General features: G+C 41.5%; 1 protein-coding gene and 1 long non-coding RNA gene across 10 annotated transcripts in view; one reads left to right on the top strand and one right to left on the bottom strand.

The window, feature by feature from the left end:
* The window catches only part of CHCHD6 (coiled-coil-helix-coiled-coil-helix domain containing 6), a 115,868-nt gene that overhangs the window by 58,203 nt on the left and 36,132 nt on the right, over positions 1–21,533 (top strand). For all 9 annotated transcript variants that reach the window (XR_005827770.1, XR_005827769.1, XM_040593350.1 and 6 more), the window contains 2 exons: positions 3,112–3,182; positions 19,681–19,816. Coding sequence is in view for 7 of the 9 variants with exons in the window: in XM_040593350.1 (XP_040449284.1) it covers positions 3,112–3,182; positions 19,681–19,816 (207 nt within the window). In the remaining 2 variants the exon portion in view is untranslated. The remainder of the gene's footprint in view (positions 1–3,111; positions 3,183–19,680; positions 19,817–21,533) is intronic.
* LOC121087863 overlaps positions 1–21,533 on the bottom strand; it is a 40,023-nt gene that overhangs the window by 11,778 nt on the left and 6,712 nt on the right. The window lies entirely within an intron of this gene.

The raw sequence follows: 21,533 nt of genomic DNA, 5'->3' as shown, positions 1-21,533 counted from the left end.
ACTTTTTCTTTGTGAGCTGCCATTTTATCTCAAGCATCAAATATTGTGAGAGCAAATTAAAAGCAGCATTGATGTCTTGTAATTTTGTGTCGAATGTTCTCTCTTTTGCTGTGCAACTGAATATTGTTTTATGAAGCTAAAGAACTTCACTGAGACTATGGACAGCTCAGACTGTTTCAAGTGCAAATACCAAGCCCTGATCCTGCTGAGTAGCCCTGGTGTGTGGGCAGCTCTGCTGAAGTCACGGGAAGTGCATAGGTGGTTCCTGGTTTGGTTCCTTGTTTGCAACCTTATTATACAGTCCTAGATTTTTGTAAGCCATTGGAACGTTATTCCCTGCTGTGGTGCGGTGGGTAAAATACTGAAAATGAAGCACACCTTGCATCTGAAGTCATATAGATAAGGATACTTGGAAAATTATTCTCGGTAAGTAGGAGCCCTGGATTGCAGAACCTGCCATGTGCCCACGCTGAAAGGTCCATCTGTTGCCCGTGTAGCCCATTTGCTGCTCACTTAGTGCTTAGGACAAAAGTGAACGAGACTTTCCCAGGGTAGGAAAGGGCCGAAAGGCCAAGGAAAACCTGTTTAACAAGTCTGCTTGTTGAACGAACTCGGGTTTAAATGGTAAAACTCTGTTTTTCTTACCTTGGGGAAGCATTTGAAGATAGCGACGCATAGCATTGGAAATACTGCTTCATTGGTTTGTAAGATTTTTGAGGGGGAGGCAGGAAGAAGGTGGCAGAGAGGTCTCATCTAAAGGCAAGAGGCCCAGCTGAATCATATGCAAAGATGTTTCCTTTTCATTTTTAAAACTCAGCAGCTTTCATCTTCAGGCTGAAGGTCTTCTGTGCCCCTCCTTGAGCTTCCCATTGTGCCATGTGCCTTGTGGTTTCTTTGAGGCCAGGTCTCTCCTCCTTTCCCTCACTGAGATTCTTGCCTCTCCGTTCAGGTTCTCACTTGCCTGCTTTTATCAGCTTTATGATCCAGAGCTATTTCATACCGGTTTCTTTCCCAGCTATTTTTGTCCGTGTTTGTAGTTGATGTTGTTGAAGATGAAGCAGACCATAGTTCTGTGTGGTTGAACTCTCTCTAATAAACTAGGCAAGGTTGTGCCACAACCACTTTAATTGACAGTGCAACCAGCAAATGAATCTGTTGGCTATTTTCCCTTTCTTTAGGTGGGTTAAATGCCAACCTCATGCTGGGTCTCACGTACAACATATTTGTTCCTGTTTTCTTCTCTTGCTGCTGTTTCTGCAGAGTGCTGTAGGCTAATAGTATCCGACGGAGCTACTTCCTATTGCCTTGAAAAATGTTTAATTTTACTACGTTGCTTTCTCTCTTTCCCAGTTTCTCTCGTTTTGATCTCTCAAAGCCAGTCCCTTTGAGAAATCAGACAGTATGAAATATGAAAATTGCTTGGGCAGTAATTGGAGAAACGGTGAGACTTATGAAGCCCATGGAGATAACACTTATGTCTACTTATTCACGTTATTTAATTTTTAATGGCAAATGTAATTAATGAAGCACAGGTCTTGTGGTTACATGTGTGAATAAGTAACAGCAGGTAGTTGAAAGTCATGAGATCTGTTTACAGGACAGAGAAAAAGGCTCCCTTAAGAGCTAAACTTTTCATTATAGGAAAGAGAAGAATGGGTTTAATAGCATAGAAGTTTGACCGTTATGTAACAAGTAAGTAAATGAAAACATTAATGAGAATTTGCTGGCAAAACGCATTTTGAAGTGGTTACTCCTCCAAGATTTCTCAGTTTAAGTCTGTCTCCTAGGTCAAAGTTTGCAATAGCGAAGTCTGTTCTGTGGTTTTTTTGGTATGTGACATAAATTCAGGCACCAGAGATAAAACGCTTAAATATAGCACCTTGAAGCCTGGGCTCTGAAAACCTGTATAAACTTTCCAATTAGCTAAGCTTCACACAGCTTCAGTGATACAGGCAGCTGTTATCCCTCGCCTGCAGATGGAAAATGGTGACTTGCCCAAGATTGCACAAGTGGCAGAACCACTAACAGAACCTGAGTTATATCTGTCCTTTTCTTTTTCTAACCACTGAACAATATGTGTTGTCTCATCATGCGCAGGACCACAGCTGCATTTATGGGAAAATAAAAGAAGGGCAAGAATAGTATTCTATAAAAAATGACCAGATCTGGGGAGAGACAAGATAGCAGCTAGAACCGGCCCTCAATGAGTAGCTGTTTTCACTTTCGATACCATTTTGTCACTTTTTTGATTGATTAGTGCATATTTTCTGCATGTGCCTTTTCAGACTAAGGGCCTTGCAGATGAGCTTGGAGTGAGGCAATTGCAGGGTGAAGTCCAGAGGCTTTGCCTAAAGCGGCTTTATCAGCAGTTTAGCAACACAAGACCTTGCAGCGCAGTCGCCGGGGGTGTGCACTCATTCCCTTCTGCTGTTCGTGCTTGGGAGGCTTGTAAGTGCAGCCGAGAGGAGGAATTTGTCCTCCGTGTTCAGCAGCTGAGCAGTTGTGAGCTAAAACTCTTTCTGTGCAAGCACAGGAGAGTCTAGTACAAACCTCTTAAGCCCTGCAGCAAGACACTCAAGTCTGTTTGGCAGTGCCTTAACTGATACCTGATATGCCTCCCGACGTTGTTAGAAGGGAAACAGGCTGCATAATTTTCTTTTAAAGAATAAGTAACATAAGTAGAAGCACTGAAATGTAAAATGGATTTTCCAGTGCTAGCAGCCAATTTTGATACTTGCGTGTCAGTAACTTACAAGATCCTTCACAGCAATTAATGAAAAAAGAGAACAAAACACAACCAAATTCAAAATAACTCAGTGCTGGAAACACCTTACTTTTGTGGTTACGTGGAGTAATTAAAGCTGATGGTTGTTAGCGACCTTTACCCCTCTTTCCCTTCACAAAGGCGAAGCATGGAATGGAGGACATGTTGTGGCCTTGATGCATTTTGCTGAAAGTAAAATGAAATTTTAAGCATTTTTTATGTTCTTTGAACTGAATATACTGTTTGTTGTTGGAAAGTGTTATTAATTATAAAAGATAACTTTCTCATGGGATAAGATCTGAGATGCCTTTAAGTTTTAGAGCTGAGCATTATATTCTTTGTTTCAGAATGCAGAGATCTACAAGCTGACATCCGAGCAGTACCAGGAGGCAGCCACCAAGGCAGAGGAGTGGATAAAGTGAGGAGCCATTTTTGTTGGTTTTGTTTTTTTTTTTTTTTCAGCAGTTCCAGTTGCATTTCATAACACTGTGTGTAGCCTGTGGATATTCCTGTAAACAGAGTGTGAAGTTACCTCCTGTCAGGTATTTAGAAGGCTGAGAAGCTGCAAGCCAGCATCCTCTCTTTCTTTGCTAAGCTTGACAGAATTGAGTATAAAGTTGTTAGATCTTGCAAGGGAGAATGAGGGAAAAGACATGGACTTAGAAAATTCAAATTAAATCAGAATATTTACTAGGGTTTTCAAAATGGCATTGGAACAAGTTTAATCTGTTCACACTTTGACCCAAGGTATTTAACTTACACATCACAGCATTGGGTTAGTGCATGCGAGCAGAAAGAATGGCACCACTTCTGAAGTTTTCATTGTCCAGGGAAGAAAAAGGTAAACAGTCTAAATCTTAGCCCTGGAAATTTCATTCAAAATAGAGTTGTAATTATCATGAATGTTTTCTTAGAACGGGTGCACTGATTTTTCTGGCCTTTTTTATTGGCCTTGGCACAATTAGCAGACCTTTAATGTTGTCTTTTTATTGTGAGCATATTTAGTGTCTAAATTCCGTTTGTGTTTGCTGGTAGCATTATATAGCTTATTGTTCCACATGCACTAACAGCTGCCCAGGAAAAAATATTTTCTATAATTCTTTAATATTAATGAGTCTAAAGCAATTACACTGTTAAGAGCAGCACTCGGATCTCAGTTGGGTAAACAGTTGGCCAACATGCAGTAAACTAGAGTAGCAACATATGTAGTCCAGTTGGGTCCAGTCCAGACTGTATGATACTTAATTGCATAAATAGATAATATAGTAGTGATGAATATGTTAGTGGGGTGTGCAGTATATTGTGCTGTCTTTATTTAAAATTATGTTTGGCTGCCAAAGCATCACATAACCTGTTGTAGTTTCACATTTTTGTTTGGACAGTCAAGCAATAAGTTGCTAAAGAAGCCAAAACAAGGCAGCTAACACATTGTGTGCATTTTCATGCTGTTTTCCATAGTAGAATTCTAAATTCTGTTTTTAAATAAAATTTTAAAAATTCATAGGACATAAAGTTTTGACAGTCTTTGATCAATCTTTTCTTGGATTTGCTTCTGCAGATGTACGATCAGTTGTTGGGAACACATGTAGCAATGATTTATCCTTGCGACTTTGTAAAGGAAGAGATTGTGACCTTGGATTATGTTCTTTACTTGCTATTGCAGACTGTAGCTAACCTGTTTTTTATAGTAGTCTTAAGTTTGGCTCCTGAGGTTTCAGTTTCATTTGGTCTCTTCTGGTTCTTGTGGAGATAAAGACTGGTAACGTAGGAAATTCAGGAATGCAACCATTTCTCATAAAGGTTAGTGGCTGAGACCAATGCAAATGCTAATGACGTCTTTCTGTCAAGCTTCGGAAAATGTGTTTATGGTTTCTTAGGGAACTCCTTTTCTTTGAGCCTTTGTCATCTGCCAGTCCCTGGCTTCTGGCTTTGTTGTACAATGCTCTTCTATTTGATGGCAATATGAACTTGAGCCATTACAAAGGGACAGATTCCTTGGGCCGTATTCCTTGCAGCTGAAAGACACCTGCCCTGGTGTGAATTTTGTATGAAAAGGTAATGTGGCTGGGAGGTGTCTTGTGAAAGGATAAGCTGTGTGGCACTAGTGAAACTGAGGGAGAAGGTGAACATCATGCTTTATATTTTTTTGTAGTAGAAATTGCCAGCAATAGCCAGGATTGCACTGAGCTGTGTGTTGGAGTGCGTGATCTGGGATTGATAATGCCCTTTGATAGTTGTACATGCGGGAAGAGTCATTGCTTTACCTCATCAGCCTGCAGTGTATGCGTCTCTTACACAGTGTGTAGTGATCTATCTTGGGATTGTTGCCTTGGGGAGCAACACGCTGTGCAAATGCTCTTAAAAGGAGTCCACATGCCTCACATGTGGGTCACGATAAGGCTGGGACGGGGTCGGGGAAACTTCCTTTGTACATTGGCGTTCACGCTTAATTAGTAGGACTTGAAGTCTGCATGTTGTGAGGTCCTCTTGTTAGTCATTGTGCATTCTAGTCTTTCATTCTTTACTTACAGCCTGTTTATGGTAATAAATTACAAGATCCTGTGAGTTTGTGGAAAGAATAGTTTGCTCATTCTGTTTTGTGCTTTCATATTAGAGATATAAGCACAGTAAGTGCTAAGATAGGTAAGACTGATTTATGCAGATCTAGTAGCTTGGTTGGCAGGAATAAACTGACACTCCAGCAAAATTACATGAACTGGAATATAGCCAAAGTATGAATGAAGCACAGGTCTGCTTGTTTCCAGTGTGTGCTGGTTTGGGCCGGGATAATTTTTTTGGCTGAGTTAATTTTCTTCATAGTAGCTGGTACGGGGCTATGCTTGGGATTTGTGCTGAAAACAGTGTTGATAACAGGGATGTTTTAGTTATTGCTAACCTGCGCTTACACAGAGCCAAGGGCTTCTCTGCTTCTCACTCCATCCCGGTAGCGAGGGGGCTGGGGGGACACAGCTGGGACAGCTGACCTCCACTGACCATAAGGGGTATCCTGTACCATATAGCATCATGCCCAGCATATAGTGCTCGGGGAAGAAGGCGGCAGGCAGTGAGGACATTCAGAGTGATGGCATTTGTCTTCACAAGTAACTGTTACGCGTGCTGGAGCCCTGCTTTCCTGGAGATGGCTGAACACCTGCCTGCCCATGGGAACTGGTGAATTAATTCCTTGTTTTGCTTTGCTTGCGTGCGCGGCTTTTGCTTTACCTATTAAACTGTCTTTACCTCAACCCACAAGTTTTCTCACTTTTACTCCTCTGGTTCTTTCCCCCATACTGCTGTGGGAGAGTGAGCGAGCGGCTGCGTGGGGCTTAGTGGCCGGCTGGGGTTAAACCACAACACAGTACCGGATTATGACAGCTCCTGTAACGAAAGGAAACCAGAAGTGACACTTCCTCAGTCTGCAGAGGAGACTACATCTCCTTCCCATAGAGTCTTTTCCCTAGCTTATATTATCTCTGTTTCACTTTGAAGTCTTTGACCCGCCCTGGCACTTGTGCCTTGTGACCAACGTACCCTGTATTTGTTGTTTTCTGCCACTGTATATCAGTACAGCTGGTGGAGGAAGAGGGGAACAGGGCTGAGGCTGTTTCCGCAGTGCGTACCCTGGTTTTTGCAGTCCACACGGAGGCAGTGATAAGAAGTACCTGAAAGAAAAACCTTGTGTTTCCTTGGCATTTATTGACTTTTGTAATACCATTATCAACACCTACAGCTCTGCATAAGTGGTGAAGAGTTCCACAGGCTATTTCCTCTCCTTAGTGATAATCAAGCGTTGCAGAATTTAGGAATATTGTACAAACTTTCCACCAGTGACCCTTCACAGCAGATCTGTGAGTTAGGAAAGTAAACTTTCCTATCTCCCTTTGTATAGAAACAGCAGTGAAGTTCTTAGAGCTGAACTTTATATTAAATCACCGACATAGTCATTAGCTTTTGGTTTCTACTTCAAGGTAGGATGCTAAGCTTAGTGCCTGCATGGCCTGACTTGTGCGGTGATCTTTGTTCCTCATCTCTTCACCTGAACCTGGCCTGTTTCTGTCTCCTTGTTCCTCCTACCACGGTGTCTCCTTCTTCTTTGTTCTGGGCTCTGTCCAACCTGCTTCTTTCTCCCAGGAAGAAGATCCTAGCAACAAGAAACCACGGAGCACAGCTTTCGGCACCTTAAGCAACTTGCCCTTGTTGCTTACATGCTGTGGTGAATTGGACAGTTGCCACGGACATATTGTCTCAATGATGTTGTTATAATTGGTGCATTATGATTTTTCTCTTTTGTTAACCAACAGAATTAAAGTCTGGGGACTTGGAACTTTTTCCCTCTTCCTTCCCTGTTTAGTGAACTGTGCACATCAGTAGCCACCCACAAAGGAAACAGCGTGTAAATAAAAAGCTAGTGCTCCCCGCCCTTCACTTCGTTCCATGTCCTTTTCTCAGTGTTCATAGAGCCATGACTCAGACTGGGTTTAGAGAAGACAACTTGCTAATCCCCTCCCTGCTACAGAGAATAAAATGGCATTTCATTCCAAGCTCTATTAATGCGCTCGCTCCGGGGATAAAGCAGCACTCCCAAAAGGCAGTAGCCAGATTTTTTTTCTGTTGCGTTGTCTTTGTCTTCTTTTGAGTGTTACATTTAGATTAGCTTCTGAGGATTAAATGTTATTACAGTCCCTGAATCTGTTAAGGGGAAGGAAAAAAACATCAGTAAAGAGGTTATAGCTTAGTGCAGGCACTCTAGATTTAGCCTCAAAATGGTATTTTTTTAAAAAATTTGATTTATTTTCTTTTGTGACAGTTGTCTTATCACATTTTTATTTTATTTTTGTAGTTGTTGTATTTGGATGCAAGAATTGGCATGAATGGGGGTGTGACTCTCTGAAAGGTAAAGCTGCAGGAGTAGGGTGAGGGGATTAGGAAGCTGTTAAAAGATAAAATTGTTCTGAAGCTGAGTTTCCCTCTGAGATCTCCTTATAGTTTGCAGACCTGTTTCTGAAGCTGCTTACCGATGGCTGTGCTGCTTTGCATGTTGTGCTGAGAGGACTGCGTATGCTCTGCGCTGTTCTCAAGGAGTGCATAAAGAATGTCAGTATCTTATCCTGATAGAGATCAGCCTTGAATCCAAGGCAGCTTTCCAACAGAGAAACTGCCGAAGAGATTTACTCCATGTGGAACTTAGTATCTAAGAGTTCCATTTAATGGTCCTAAGATCTTTAAACTTAATGGACATGCGTATTTAAGGTGATTACGTTAGAGAAACTGGCAAGTAGTAAGTATCCTCCTGGGCTGAACATGGAGTAGAGAACCACACTGACTCAGTGGGGATAGGGGGGAAAGTTCATAGATGGACTGTCTGCTGGGAACAGGGAATTTATAGCTTGCTTTCAGTGCTCATGGAAATGAAAGCTTTATTGAATTGCACAAGATTTTATGAGGCTGATGGCCCCACAATTAAATGGCAAGACTAACTGGTACCTGGAGGAACCACCTTTTCTTTTTTCCTTCTTTTTTTTTTCCTTGTTTTTGTAGATCTGGAAAGCTTATAAAAGTTATGTGGCGATACTTGAGTTTATTAATCTTGAAATCTACTATGGGGCCTCGGGTATTTCAACAGAGGGTTGTGCGTAGAAATCGAGCTCTGAAGTAGTAATTACGTGGGCAGTCATGAAGCCCAAGGAGAAGAAGGGTAAAGGCATCATAGTTTTCAAACAAAATTGCTCTGGGATTTCTCCTATAATTCGATTAGATAAATGATTAATTCAGTCTTTAAATTAAGAGCCTCTGCAATAGCGATTTAAGAGTTAAGAGGAATAAAAGACTGATTACTGCTGGGAGCTTATCCCCAGCGTTATCTCAGTACAGTGCTTTTGTGCCCTGCAATGGTGGTTCTTCACAAAAAATGGTTTGGCTCCATCCCAGTCTTGTTCTTCCCCCAGTGCTTGGTTTGTGTTTGTTGTTCCTCCTTCCATCTGCACTGAGTGTGTTTCATGTAATCTTTATTTAAAAGAGATGAGTTATTAGTCAAAGCTTTGCTGTTTCTCACGTTTACAAAGTTACTCTTAATAGTAAATGGGATTATTGCTCTAAGAGACTATAAGCCATGAGTTTCCCCAAAGTTACTTCTAAAGAGGGTAAAAGAGTAGACAGGTGAATTTTGACTTTGTGACGTTTTACATTATGTGAATTTTACTGAAAGAAAAACTTGCTGATCGTTTTCAGTTCTGTTTCAAAAAGTTCTTCACTCATTTACGTTAGCATGTAAACTTCTTATTTACGGATTTTGGAGGGCCTGTTAAGTAACTGTATCAGTGCACGGACTTCCAAGCAAGGTATGTTCCCCTAGTGCTTTAGGAATATGGTATGTGGAAATAAAGTCAAATGTGTGTAACGGATTTGTGTAAATGTTCCAGTTCAGCCAGGTTATTCTTTTTTGAATTAAATTTTAAATCTTGAAAATTTATTAGATTGTATACTTTATGCAAGCTGTGCAATCTTCTTTCTGAAGTTCATTTCTTGGGGGTTACTAAAATGCTGGTCCTAAACAGAACTTTCTTTTTGCCTAGTTAGTAAAATTATGTTCTAATCTAGTGTTCACAGTATCGTCTTTCCTCTCATGCATGATGAGGGATGACAAATAAATCAGTCCAATGAACTGAGGTCGCAGTTCTGTTAGTGCTGAAAAACAGGTGTAAAATATTAATATATCTTTTCAAAATTGCAAGAGCGTTTCTTCAAAGGTATATTGGTAGAACTTGGGAATTTATAACATAAGACCTGAATAGTGAAGACTGGAGTAGCAAAGGAAGAAGTACCAGACTCCATGTAGTTTGTTTGGGATGTTTCTATTGCTATCGATTTTTATATGGAAAGCACTTGTATTCTGTAGTACTGTTGCCATTATAAAACCTTTAGATCAGGGTTTGTTGGCAGGCCAAATCCAGATTGTTTTTGAAAGCATGGATATTTTGTGCAGCTGTTAAAACAAACCTCAGACGTACTTTGTGCATCAGAGTATGTGAAATATTTCAGTTCAAAGCTTTTTGTCATGGAGAATGCAATGAAAATAGGAGCTGATCTCTGATCCTCAGATTGGGAATTAAATATTCCACTGTGCATCATGGTGGAAGCAAGGTTTCTTCAGGGTTCCTAGTGGTTTATTGTTGATTTAGACGTAATGACAGATCCACGCCAAAATCCAGAACTTCTTGTGTCTTTGATCCCTCCTCCCCTTAGCTTGAGTTGGGAAAGAAGTAATGAATATTAATTAGTGACCCATCTGAGCTTTTGTGCTGTGTTTTTCTGCCTCCATCTTCCAGTGGGTGTGCTGGTGGTAGTGGCACAGGGTTGATTTCTAGAGGACTGAGGTTAAAGTTGTCTGGGGAAGCTTTCCAAAAAGAGTGGTAAATTAAAGATGTCAGAAGTAATAATGCCTGAGAAACCACTTGTTACCAGTGAATTAATGACTTGTTTGCTAATTAGAAGCCTAAGGCAAAGATGAGGTAACAGTCCTAACAATCTGGTCATTAATTCAGTAGCAACTGATTTCAAGGGCAATGTTGCTATTTTGAACAGTAATTGTGTTTCTGATTCTGGATTATGACACTTCACACAGTGCATTTTACTTACTGTTGAGTTGGTCTCCTCCCAGAGTGATGGAGGCATAATAGGATGGGCCAAACACAAGTACCAGTGGGGGAAATTTGAGGAGAGTAATAGTTTGTTCTGTAGGTCAGAGCTTCTGTATCTCCTCCTTCTGGGGAAATAAGGACTGTGGCAGGACAGCTGTTGACATCTTCCATCACGGTGATCCACCTGTATAGAGGAAGTTGGTGGTGTTTGTTGTTGGCTGAGGAGGGATTGAGGTCCTTTCTTCCCTTTCAAAGGCAGAGAAAAATCATCTCTGCCATCAGACCAGGCTTCAATGACGTTATTTTTCACTTACTTGGTGTGATTTGAATAGTTCATGGTGTTACTCTGACTAAATAGGTGTCTAGGCTATGGGGTCCCATCAGCTTTTGTGGTCTCAAGATCAGGTTGTATCAGCCTACTGTGAGAGGACCTTGCTGGGACTGGGTCTTCCTTCCTATCCTTTTATTTCCCTTGTTAGTCCTGGAAGTGTCTCTTGCCTGCCTGTCTGGGACATACACATACCACGCCAACAATTGTAAGTAATTGGGTTTGAAAAAGTGGCGTTTGGAAGACAGGAACACTTGCTTGTTCAGGTGTGAATATTGTTTCTTCAGAGAGAACTTCTTACAACTGTGCTGACCGTGAGTGCCACTAACAGCACGGTGGAGCATCTTCAAGTAGGCATAGGTCTCATTAACTCACCCTAGACATTTGATATGCTCATCTTCAAATGTAAACCCATGTTATCTACATTATTTTCTATAAGGATTTTTTCAGTTCTCTAAGGACTTTTTGAAATTATAATACTTATTTAAAAAAAAAAAAAAGAAAAATAATCATAACTTTCCCCCAAAACCAGGCTTTAAGACTTTGTGTGTGTTCTTTGAAAGCTCCATTATTGATGTTCTTTGGGGGATGAGTAGCTGCTTAATGGGGATCTTTCTGAGTCCGTCCTCAACAAATTGCACAGCACGGTAAAAGGGGACACAGTGGTTTTGAAGATTAGAGCATGTGGGCAGAATCAAGGGTTGGTGTTTTTTTTGTGGTTTTTTTTTTTGTTTTTTTTTTTTTTAATAAAGTGAATATGAAGAGCTTCATATCCCACCTGGACTTTAACGCTGGCAGCTTCATTCTCCTCTCAGAATTTCTTTCTGCATCTTTAGCAGGATATGCCACTCTGTCAGTTCAGGATATACTAACGGACTCATATTTTTGTCCATCACTGTTACTCCTTTGTGTAGTCTGGTGTAAACTGTAGGGACCTAGTACAGTGCTTAGTGACACTTTAGAAAAGTAACTGCTGTTAAAATGAGTGGTCAGGGTTTTCTTTTAGAAAAAACCCAATTCGTTAGTCTTGACATCATTACGAGATCATCTCACATAGGAAAAAATTTACTGAACCTGCCTGTCTCTCATGCCTTGCAGTTATATGAAATCAGCATATCACATTGTCAGTTGCCTTCTTTAGAATACTTTTGGGGGAGGGGGTTTAATAGATCAACAGAAAATATGGGCCCAGGATTCTCCCAGCAGGCGGTTTCCCAGCTAACTCCCAGACAACGTAGCACTACCACAACCCGTATATTCTTGGGGCCAGTGCTGCATGCATTCTGTAAGCTGCATGCATTCCCTTCCTGACCTGAGATCTTAACCAGTTTTAGATGTTTTTTATCTGAAGAAAGAAAATCCTTATACGGGTCACTTGTTGGGCTGTTTGTTGTTTTCAGATTCAGTTATTGCTTGCTATATTGCTTTTCTGCCTTGTGGGAGCTGAGCCAGCTTCCTTTCTGATTCAGAGAACTCCTTCCAGCAACAAGATTCTGACTCATTTCTGCTTGGCTTCCAGAGACCATTTTGCTGCTAACTTTAGGCTCTTCATCTTTGCTAGTCAACTTTCAGTAGCTTGGCATCTTTGGAAAAAATGGTGCATGGCTTTGTGGGCAGGAGGTCCATTTCTGTTAACTTCTGTATCTCTTGGCAAGTGAAGGAAGTGGCAGTAGTTTTCCTTTCATCTTCCAAACTGGCAGTTCCTCATAACTTGGTATTCTACCATCATAACCAGTAAAGAATTTACATCCAAATGTATATTGGAATTATCCACTTGTGGGGAAAAGTCTCTCATTATTCCAAACCACTTGCCATCTGCCATGCAGAATGCTAATAGGGTTGATTAGTTATTGTGTTCACAGGTTCAGTAGGATAGGGATCATTTAATTTTATATGGTTTTGTACCGTTCTTTGCATATTGCTACCTTCCTCCTCCCCCCAGAGACACCACCAAAACCCCAGTGCCTGCAGCTTATGGGGAGCTAAGGAAGCCAGTTAAATTTGGTTGACACTGTGCTTGGCAAAGCACTGTGAAGTATAAATCCAAGTCTTTTAGGATGACCCGTTGGTCAAGTGGGAAATGACTACTTGTGCGAATAAACCACGAAGGAGGGCAGGGGAGTTTGTGATGCATTGAAGTAAGAAGGACAGAGAGCTGGAACCAGCTTTGGATGGGTCACGTAATCTCTTTGCATCACTTTGGAGATTTGGAGAGAATGTTGTTAGATTTCCAAAATTAGAGGTTGTTACAGAAAACTGGTAATTTTAAATCGTTTTCCACTTCAATCTGTATATTTTTGAATTTGGGTTTTGGGCTTTTTGTTTGTTTGATGAAGAAAATGCAGCTGGGTCAGGCTATTTTCACTGAATGCAGTACAGTGACTCAACAAGTTGCTGACACTTGATATTTGGACTTCTGTTAACTTTTGTTCACAGCGATAGAATCTAATTACTTACACAGGAGAAGATTTCAGAACAGCTTCTGTGTACCTCTGATCGGAAGGAAAGGAGGTATTTGTCCTGGAAAGGACAAGGGTGCACTGAGTGCGCAAATTGCAGTGGGGAATTGCATAGCAGCTTCAAACAAGCTGTCAAAACAGGAATGGATGTTGGGAAGTACTTGAGTGACAAATTTTGTAGGATCACAGAGTCACCCAGAAACTCATAGTACTTTATAAATATGCATTTATGAGGCACTTCCATGGACAAAGTAGGGAAAAAGAGAATTGAGTGACCTATTATTGAAACGCAGCTGTCAAGGGGAAGAAAGAGAGGGGGGAAATACTGCAGCCATGTAGCCGTGTGCTGCAGACGGTGTGCCAAGGCATATAGGAAGGGTTTTAGAAAGACAGGAGTACAACTGCTTCAGCTGAAAATTGGACGTAGTGGCCCTATTCACATGAAAATTGTCATGAGGTTTCACCTTTTCTTTTAGTCTGTCTCCTCTTGCTCTACACATTATTAATTCTGCAAGCCTTGTATTCCATCCAGATCAGTGGCAAAGCCCTGATGAGCAGTGTTTTGAATACATGAAACTGATCAGAAATATTTCCTTCCTGATCACATTAGTTTATCCTCATGAGCCATGCAGTTTGTTTATACTGTGCTAGGTTATGTAGCTTAAATATTACTGAATTTTTAGTAGACATTTGGATAATCTATTAAGCTGCTTATTTCTTATTTCTCTTGCCAAACAGATGCAACATGACTCTGCCCTCTTTCATTCAAGCCATGTTACCAAGCTGATGTGAAGGATCAGGGAATTCCATAGGTTGCAGTGAGCCATAGTGTTTGCTTTGTGATAGTGCAGCATCCTGGGGCCTATGCTGAAAGTTAGCTTCCCTAGCTGTTTGTTCTGTGCTGATGAGTTTGTTATGTGTGAATGAAATGCTTCAATTGTGTTTAATTTTCTGCTGTAAATGTCAAGGATGCAATAATGAGAGAGGATGGAACCTTTCTATGTGCTGTGTATTGCATCTGTCTGGAGTTATTTTTCTGACATGTTAAAGAGAAGCCATCAAAGCCAACTGCTACCCAAGGGAGAATGCAGTTTTACAGGTCAGTTAACCACTTAGCAGTTTTTATATATGTATAGTACAGCATGGCAGCACACATTTATGTGGCCAAAGCATCACTGAGCTTAATCTGAAATACATGTAACGTACCCTGGATATATAAACATGTTAACCAAATATATGACGCGTCGCTGATTCCTTCCTGACTTGCAAAAACTGCTGCTGTGTGCCTGGGTTTTTCTCAGTGCTGCATGTGCACCTCATTGCTGACCTCTGAGGCTGTCTGCGCTGTGGTGACAGTGGTGACTAATGTGGTTTGCTCAAGTTAGCTCAGACACTGGTCTTAGTCAAATAATGCAGCAGAAAGCAACTAATCCAGTTGTCAGATTTTGCAGCTTACAGGAAATTCCAAGTTGCTGCCCCATTTGGGTTGCTGCTTGCAGCTGTGTACCGGAGCGTAGCTACTCTAAAAGTTGGCTTCTGTGAGGGACCCTGCAAATCTTTGTTTTTTACTTTCTGAGCAGACTTATCGAAATGTCTGTGTTTAGATAACATCAGTCTCTATCTTGAGTTTTTTCTCGGCTTGATTGGTTTCCCAGAGTAAAATGTAAAAAGAGGATCTTGCTCTTAACTCCATCTGGAATTGCTGTTCTAGCAGGTAAAGCCAAGCTGTGCTGGGGTACTCACTGTGGTTACTGATCGTGCACTAGTCTAAAGAGCTGCCAAGTCCTAAAGCATTAAAGTTGGACCTCTGCTTAGCTAGTCTGATTTTTCAGCTGGGTGGAAGGACTAGCAAATACATACACATCTTCCAGCTTTCCCTTGCTTTCCTGTAGAGTCCATAATTCTTCCAAAAAGGGAATCTGTCAGCAGCAACTAGCTACCAGCCATCATGCTGTGTTTGGAACCTGCTGTCTGTGGGGTCTGTATTCTGATGATACTGCCTTAATCACTCCTTGCAGCGAGTTTGTGTGTTTGTCTTTCAAAGCTGTGTTGCTTCTTGATTAATTGATGGACATTTAGACCAGCACTCTTCCTTACTATCGCAGAGCTTGTGATGGAAATGCTTGAAGAACCTTGTTTTAACCTCCCAGACGCTTAGCACTTCTTCATGGGGTTTATATCCATGTAGAAATGAATTTGCCAAGACAAATGAGTGCAGTTATTGACTGGAGCAGCCGTTACCTGCCGCTATTGAACAGTTAGGAGAGGGTTAAGAAGAAAACCTCTTCTGAGCCACTAGATTGGCCCTGACTAAGATGAATGTCTAATTCACTCCCAGCGTCCTTACTGCTGCCAGTAATAAAAAGCTTGCTTCACATATTCACCCCACTGCAGACGTTTCTCTTAAATTAAATATCAAGAGGACATATAATAGCACGATTCCACGCCAAGCCAATATTATCAGATTGATGTCAGCAGTGATAATAGAAGAAGGATAAGTTGATGAGATTTCATTTATTAAATAAAGGGAATACGCAGTGATAGAGAGGATTTGGTAACTCTCGATGTGTCAAAATGCAGCAAGATCATGCTCATTCTGTCTTACCTCGAGGGATAGCAGAAAGAAGGATGCCTTTTGTTTCATTTTGAGAAAACCTCTGCCTTCTTTTCCAGACAAAGACCTGGTTTAGATCCCTCCATGGGAGGGGGAGAGGAAGATCTGAAATCATGGGTTTCAGGTGTACGTTGTCTTCCTTCCCATTGAACAGTGGTGAAGCGAAGGTGTCTTTCCCCACTACGATGGGGGAGGCACTGCTAATGAGTTTTATTTCTAGATTCTTCCTTTCCTTTTTCCCACCTGTCATCTTTTCTCCTTTCCTCTTCCTTTAGGCAGATGAGAGTGTGTGTTATTGGTTTAATCTTTCATATTCTGTACATCTTGCATTTATTTCCAAGGTATTGTCAGAGCTCATCTCCCATGCTTCCCTGTCTGAGGTACTGTCCTAGCTCTTCCCAGTCCATCCTTTCTCTCTTGCCTTTTTCCTAGCTGCTATCAATGAGCCTCTTACATCTGTAATCACAATGCCTTTTATTTTAGACAGAGGGTAATTGTCTACTTAATTTGATGGTGGCGTGTTATGTTTAAAACTGTGATCTGTTTTAGAAGAAAAGTCAAAGCATACTAGTCCCCTACTCTTACGTATTCAAACCTCATCCCTGCTCCACCATGTTCCTTCCCCCTTGTTGTTAAAGAAATAATAATACAGCCCCTCAAAACAACAAGGTGTTTTCCAAAGGCAGTGTCACGGAGTGTCCAGAAGATTAATTTTTCTAAAGGTTAGTGCCAACAGCCTTGAGCTGGGCTGATGTTGGAGACAGTTGTCGAAGGTCCCCCTCCTTTGGAAGTCCATGTGCTGTTGCTCTCAGCAGAGATGTTTGTAGTTAGATGTTGCTGGTCTCCATCAGGTTTTTGTGTGTGTTAATACCTTTTACTTTCAGATATGCATGAGTAAAGCCAGACAACTGAAATGTGCAACTGGTGTATGGGGCTGTTGTCCCCCCACGTGTGGAAATGTTGCAGCCTGAGGAGACTTAACGTGAGCAGGAATGTGGCATCCCTTTGAGTGAGATAGGACAAGAGTAGCGATTGCTGTGCTGGGAGGGCAGTTCCTCAAGCAGTTGTTCACCAAAGCAGTTTGGATCCCCTTTTTCAGTCCAGATGGGTACCAAAACTAAACTGCTGGATGTGGGTGGCTTGTGTACTCCTGGACTCAGCAGGATGTGCCAACTTACGGTGAGCTCACATGTACTTCTTGTCCCGTTGTTTCATGGATCACACTGCACGGTGGGGCACAGTGACAGTTATCTCCCGAGCAGTGCTAGCTTCCCGCTCCAAAGTGAAATGTCATTCTCAGTGGGATTTAACTGGTTCCATTGAATTTCCAGTTCACTGGTGAATGCACTAATATATTGGTTTCTGTAATTTGTATTGATTATTACCTTAACCAGCTTTGTATTATGTTGATTAGTTTCTCTAAATCTGTTTTGAGAAGCTGGTACAGTTGATGTATATCCACAGTTTGAGATTTTATTTTGAAGAAATGAAGGAGAATATTCTTGTTATGGTTCCAGGTACCCGGTACCCAAAAAATCTTTGTGTTCTGGAAAGTGGCATGTATGAATGCTGACTCAGGTACTCGCTGGGCAATGCACGCCATTCTGTGCTGATTGATCCCTTGCCTCTGGTAGGCTTTAGGCAGCAACACTTACTCTGTGGCTTTACTGCTCACCACTGCATGGATTTTAAATAGGCCTCTGTGCTGTGGACAGAGCACCAAGGGTTGTCCTGAAAGAAGAGGACCACAGACTTTGTACTACTGTCTGAGTCCACAGATGGGTCCTAGCTTTATATTTACTCCAGGCAATGAAGACTGATGCCATAGGAGAGACAGTGAACGAGCAGACACACATTAAAAAGGCACAGTTCCTATAGCTCTCCATGCCAACAGTGGCAACCTCAAGCATTCTTCTAAATATTTCCAAGATGTTTGTACCATATTGTTCAGTTCAGATGAATACAGACTATTTTGTGGCATGTTGTACCTTTTTGCTGTTCCAGTCTTTTCATGCAAATTACAAAATGCCCTTCAGTTTAACATGACTGAGTTTAAAACCCCAGATTTTAAAAGCCTTAACTTTTTCAATGAATTGAGGGATTTGGTGGTATTTCCTGACCTGGTATTGTTTGGTATCATTTCCACAGTCTCACCGATTTGATTAGAGTGGTATTAAAGTTAGTGACAAAGCAAAATGCCAACATTATGAGTTTCTGAAGCTCTCCCTGGGTACTTTTCTATTCCAAAATTTGAAGATTTTTTTAGAATATGGATTTTTAGAGGCTTTAAAGGTGATTTGCTATAGAACTTTGAAATCAGAAATGCACACTAGCCTCTAGCGACCATGGATGGAATAAGTTTCTTCTAAAAGCTGTAAGATTAGTGAAGAGGTGGAAAAAGAAGTTTGTGTAGTATCTTTGGTGGTTTCTGATTGAAACCTCAGTGTTTTAGTGGGGCTGTCATACTGTTACTGGTAAATTCTTAGTCATCCATGTATGTTGACAGTAAGACTGAGGACTGAAGAAGTGTCATTTGGAATATGCCTCGGCCAAACTATTTTGAGGGAGCAACTAGGTTGATGATACAGAAAGGACAGATTTTTATTTTTATTATTTTTTTCTTCTTTTGGCCCTTCCACTTGGCTTCCTGAGCACCTTACAAAAATGAGCGTGTTTTGGAAACTCAGATCTGAGCTCTCCAGAAGCTTCTAAAAGATCTTGGTTTAAGATTTCACGTTTCTTGGAAATCTCTTCCACCTGAGAGAATGAGACATGGCCAGGAACAGGTCATGTTTTCTCTCTGCCTCGCTGTGGAGCCTTGTTGCTGACTGAGTGCCTGTTGTTGTTACTGTGGAAATGAATACATCGTGGCATGGCACTCATGCCTGCCTGTAGCATCAAGCGCTTTGCAAGGAAGAGTTGCTTTTGATATTTGGGCCCAGATCTCTGTAAGCATATTGGGGCAGAAAAAGCAAGGAATTAAATGGTTTGTGGTTTAGAAGGCGTCATCTGAGGATTGCTACACCTAAGCATATGTTCTCTTGTTCCTGGTAAAACATACCATGGCAATTGTGCTGCAAATTCCTGCAATTTGTGTCTGCCTGTCTGTGCAGCTGATGACACTGTCTTACTGTTTTTGTGCCATTGTTGCTGGTATTGTTTTACAACGACCTTCTGCTTTATTGGTACTGTTGCTGATGATGTGCCATATGTACACATGCACATTAGAGTATAAGAACATCATCCCTAATTGTTCTTGGGTAGCTGTCAATGCCATTTATGGGGTATGAGTACTAATTGCTTCAGAAATACAAAGAAAAGGATATCTGGTCTTGCTATTATTCTGTTTTTTCTAGTCACTAGGAGAATTGCAGTGCTTCCGACTGTGTTGGATTTTTTTTGAAGTGTTTAAATAGATGAGAATTCAATAGGTCGAGGCGGCTTATTCAACAAGTTCATTCAGTTCCTTGTCAAGACTGTTACAGATCTAGCGCAGGCCCTGCCAGGGTTCCTGAGTTCTGCCAAAGATTTCCAGTGTGAGTTGGGGAAATCATTGAAATCACTGAACCTCTTGGAATTGATTTATTTTTTTCCCCTCCTGACTGTGGAGGAGAGATGATGTTTTGTCTAAGGGTAAACCAGCCTTCCACACCAACCTAGAAAGAACGTGTTCCTTCTTTTTGCTAAGTACCCTGGATTTTTCAGCTGAAAGACACTGTTGGTCATCTGACCCACTTTGGTGATTGTTGCTCCCACCAGTTTCTCTGTTAAGACTAGATGACTCCAACGCAGGATTAGTATGTGTGCCCCTGGTAAAGTGGTAGTAAGTAGGTGAAAACAACTCTTCACACATCTTTCTGTGCTTGTTTTCCCTGCAGGAGGAGGAACACTGATCCTGTCTGCGCAAACCTGCAGTCTGAAATTTTGAAGTGCTACCAAGAAAACAAACATGAAGTGCTCAAGTGTTCGGAGCTGGCTAAGGAATATCAGCGCTGTGTTAGTGCAGCTCAGAAGGTAACAAAAGCTTCCCTGTTGTACTTGCTGGCTTTTCTGTCTTGTTTTGCATGGTGTTTTCTTCTGGGAAGTGTTCCTGAAAACTGTGGCTTGTATTAGTCAAATTGTGATCTTCATAGGAGACAAGTTTTCACTGGGATCCATTTTCCCACGTTCATTCCACATTTCCCAGCCACACTGTGGTATGTCCCAACTTCACTTCCATCAGTGAGTCCTGTTGTACTGAGCTGCCACCAAAACAGCAGCACCAATGCTCCTAGGTTTGAAAGTCAGTCACAATGATTCTGTAGATTTTGGATGCTGTGTACTGCAAACAGTAGGCAAATCCATTTTGCCAATATCGGCAACATTTTGAATGGGCTCTAAACATCCTCCTTTTATGGGACTTCGCAGTTGGAGGTCTTGCTTCCTTTCATTGCTGCATGAGGAAAGCTTCTTTACTGGGCAAAGCTGCTGCCTTTAAGAAAATTGCACTCCTAAAAAATTTCATCTTGTATGGGGTGCCAGCAAGCCTTATGGCTCTTCCCTCCGAGATGCAGAAGCATTAGTAGGTTCTGTTGATGCCTTAGGACATCATGTTCAGTACCTTGGAAGAATTTCTGGCTATTGAAACAAGTGAAGGAGAAAGGAGAAATAAAGTATTTGGACATAACAACTAGGATAGGGTCTTGGGAAAAGTGAGTGGTAAGAAATAAGCTGCTGCTTGGGATGTCTGGAGTGTAGAGGATGCTGTTCGCCATGTGAGAATTCAGTGGGTCAGATGTCCCTTAAGGGCAGGGTTTGGGTTTTTTTTTGGGGGGGGAAATGTGTGTGTATAGAAAATTCTCTAAAGGGTGCTGAGACTATAGTAGATGGATGTAGGGAAAAGGATGGAGCCTTCTGGGAATAGAAAACTGAGACTCCTCTCATGGGATTACTGATGCAAAGGGTGGGGGAGAGGTGGAGATTTCATAGAAGCAGTCTTTCTCTGTCGCATTAGCATTGTGAGGGGAAGCTGTATGCCTGATTTAAGTATAACATGAAACAAGCTGCCAGCCGGCTCCCAGAAGAAGCCTGACAGAAGGAGATGGGAAAATTGTCAGGATATATTAGACCAAATGTTGTTGCTAGTCCTAGTGGAATTTTTTTCCTTCCTGTTTACAAAGAAGGTCTTTGTATGTCTGCAAATCAGCAAGGTTAAAGCTGCCAGGGAAAGGGCTTTTCTCTGATATCTTTAAAGTCCCCAGCTCCCAAAACGTGTGGTTTCTTTCTCTTAGCTTTAATGTAAAGTGGTGCCGGTGCTGCTGCTGCACAATCCGTGCCCTCTGTTGCTGTGCGCAGAGCATTGGCACATCTATTGCCAGCCTCCGTTACCTGATGCTTCTTCCTTGCCTCCTGTAAATCAGCCTTGTAGCCTTTTCATTGGAGTGTATCTTTAGCAAATGCATTTACCAGTATGTCTTTATTGCATGCAGTGCGGGTGGAATGTGATTACCAAAGACGACAGATTGCATTAAACTTCAGCATATTTGCAAGCTGCAGCTCCAACCCGCCTGAGAAGGGGGCTGGGACACTGCCAGCCCTGACCCCCAGCACAACATTATTAAACAGTAAATTGGAAGCCAAATGACTGGTAACAGCAGAGGGCAGTGAAAGATCTGATTAACTTATCTTTTTTGGATTTGTGTGGTCGGTGGGGTTTTTGATATTTTTTTTTTTTAATAAATCAAAAACTGGG

This window comes from Falco naumanni, chromosome 4 (genome assembly GCF_017639655.2).
Source record: "Falco naumanni isolate bFalNau1 chromosome 4, bFalNau1.pat, whole genome shotgun sequence".
Taxonomy (NCBI): Eukaryota; Metazoa; Chordata; class Aves; order Falconiformes; family Falconidae; genus Falco; species Falco naumanni.
Note: the sequence above shows the minus strand (reverse complement) of the source record. Positions and strands in the feature narration are given on the sequence as shown.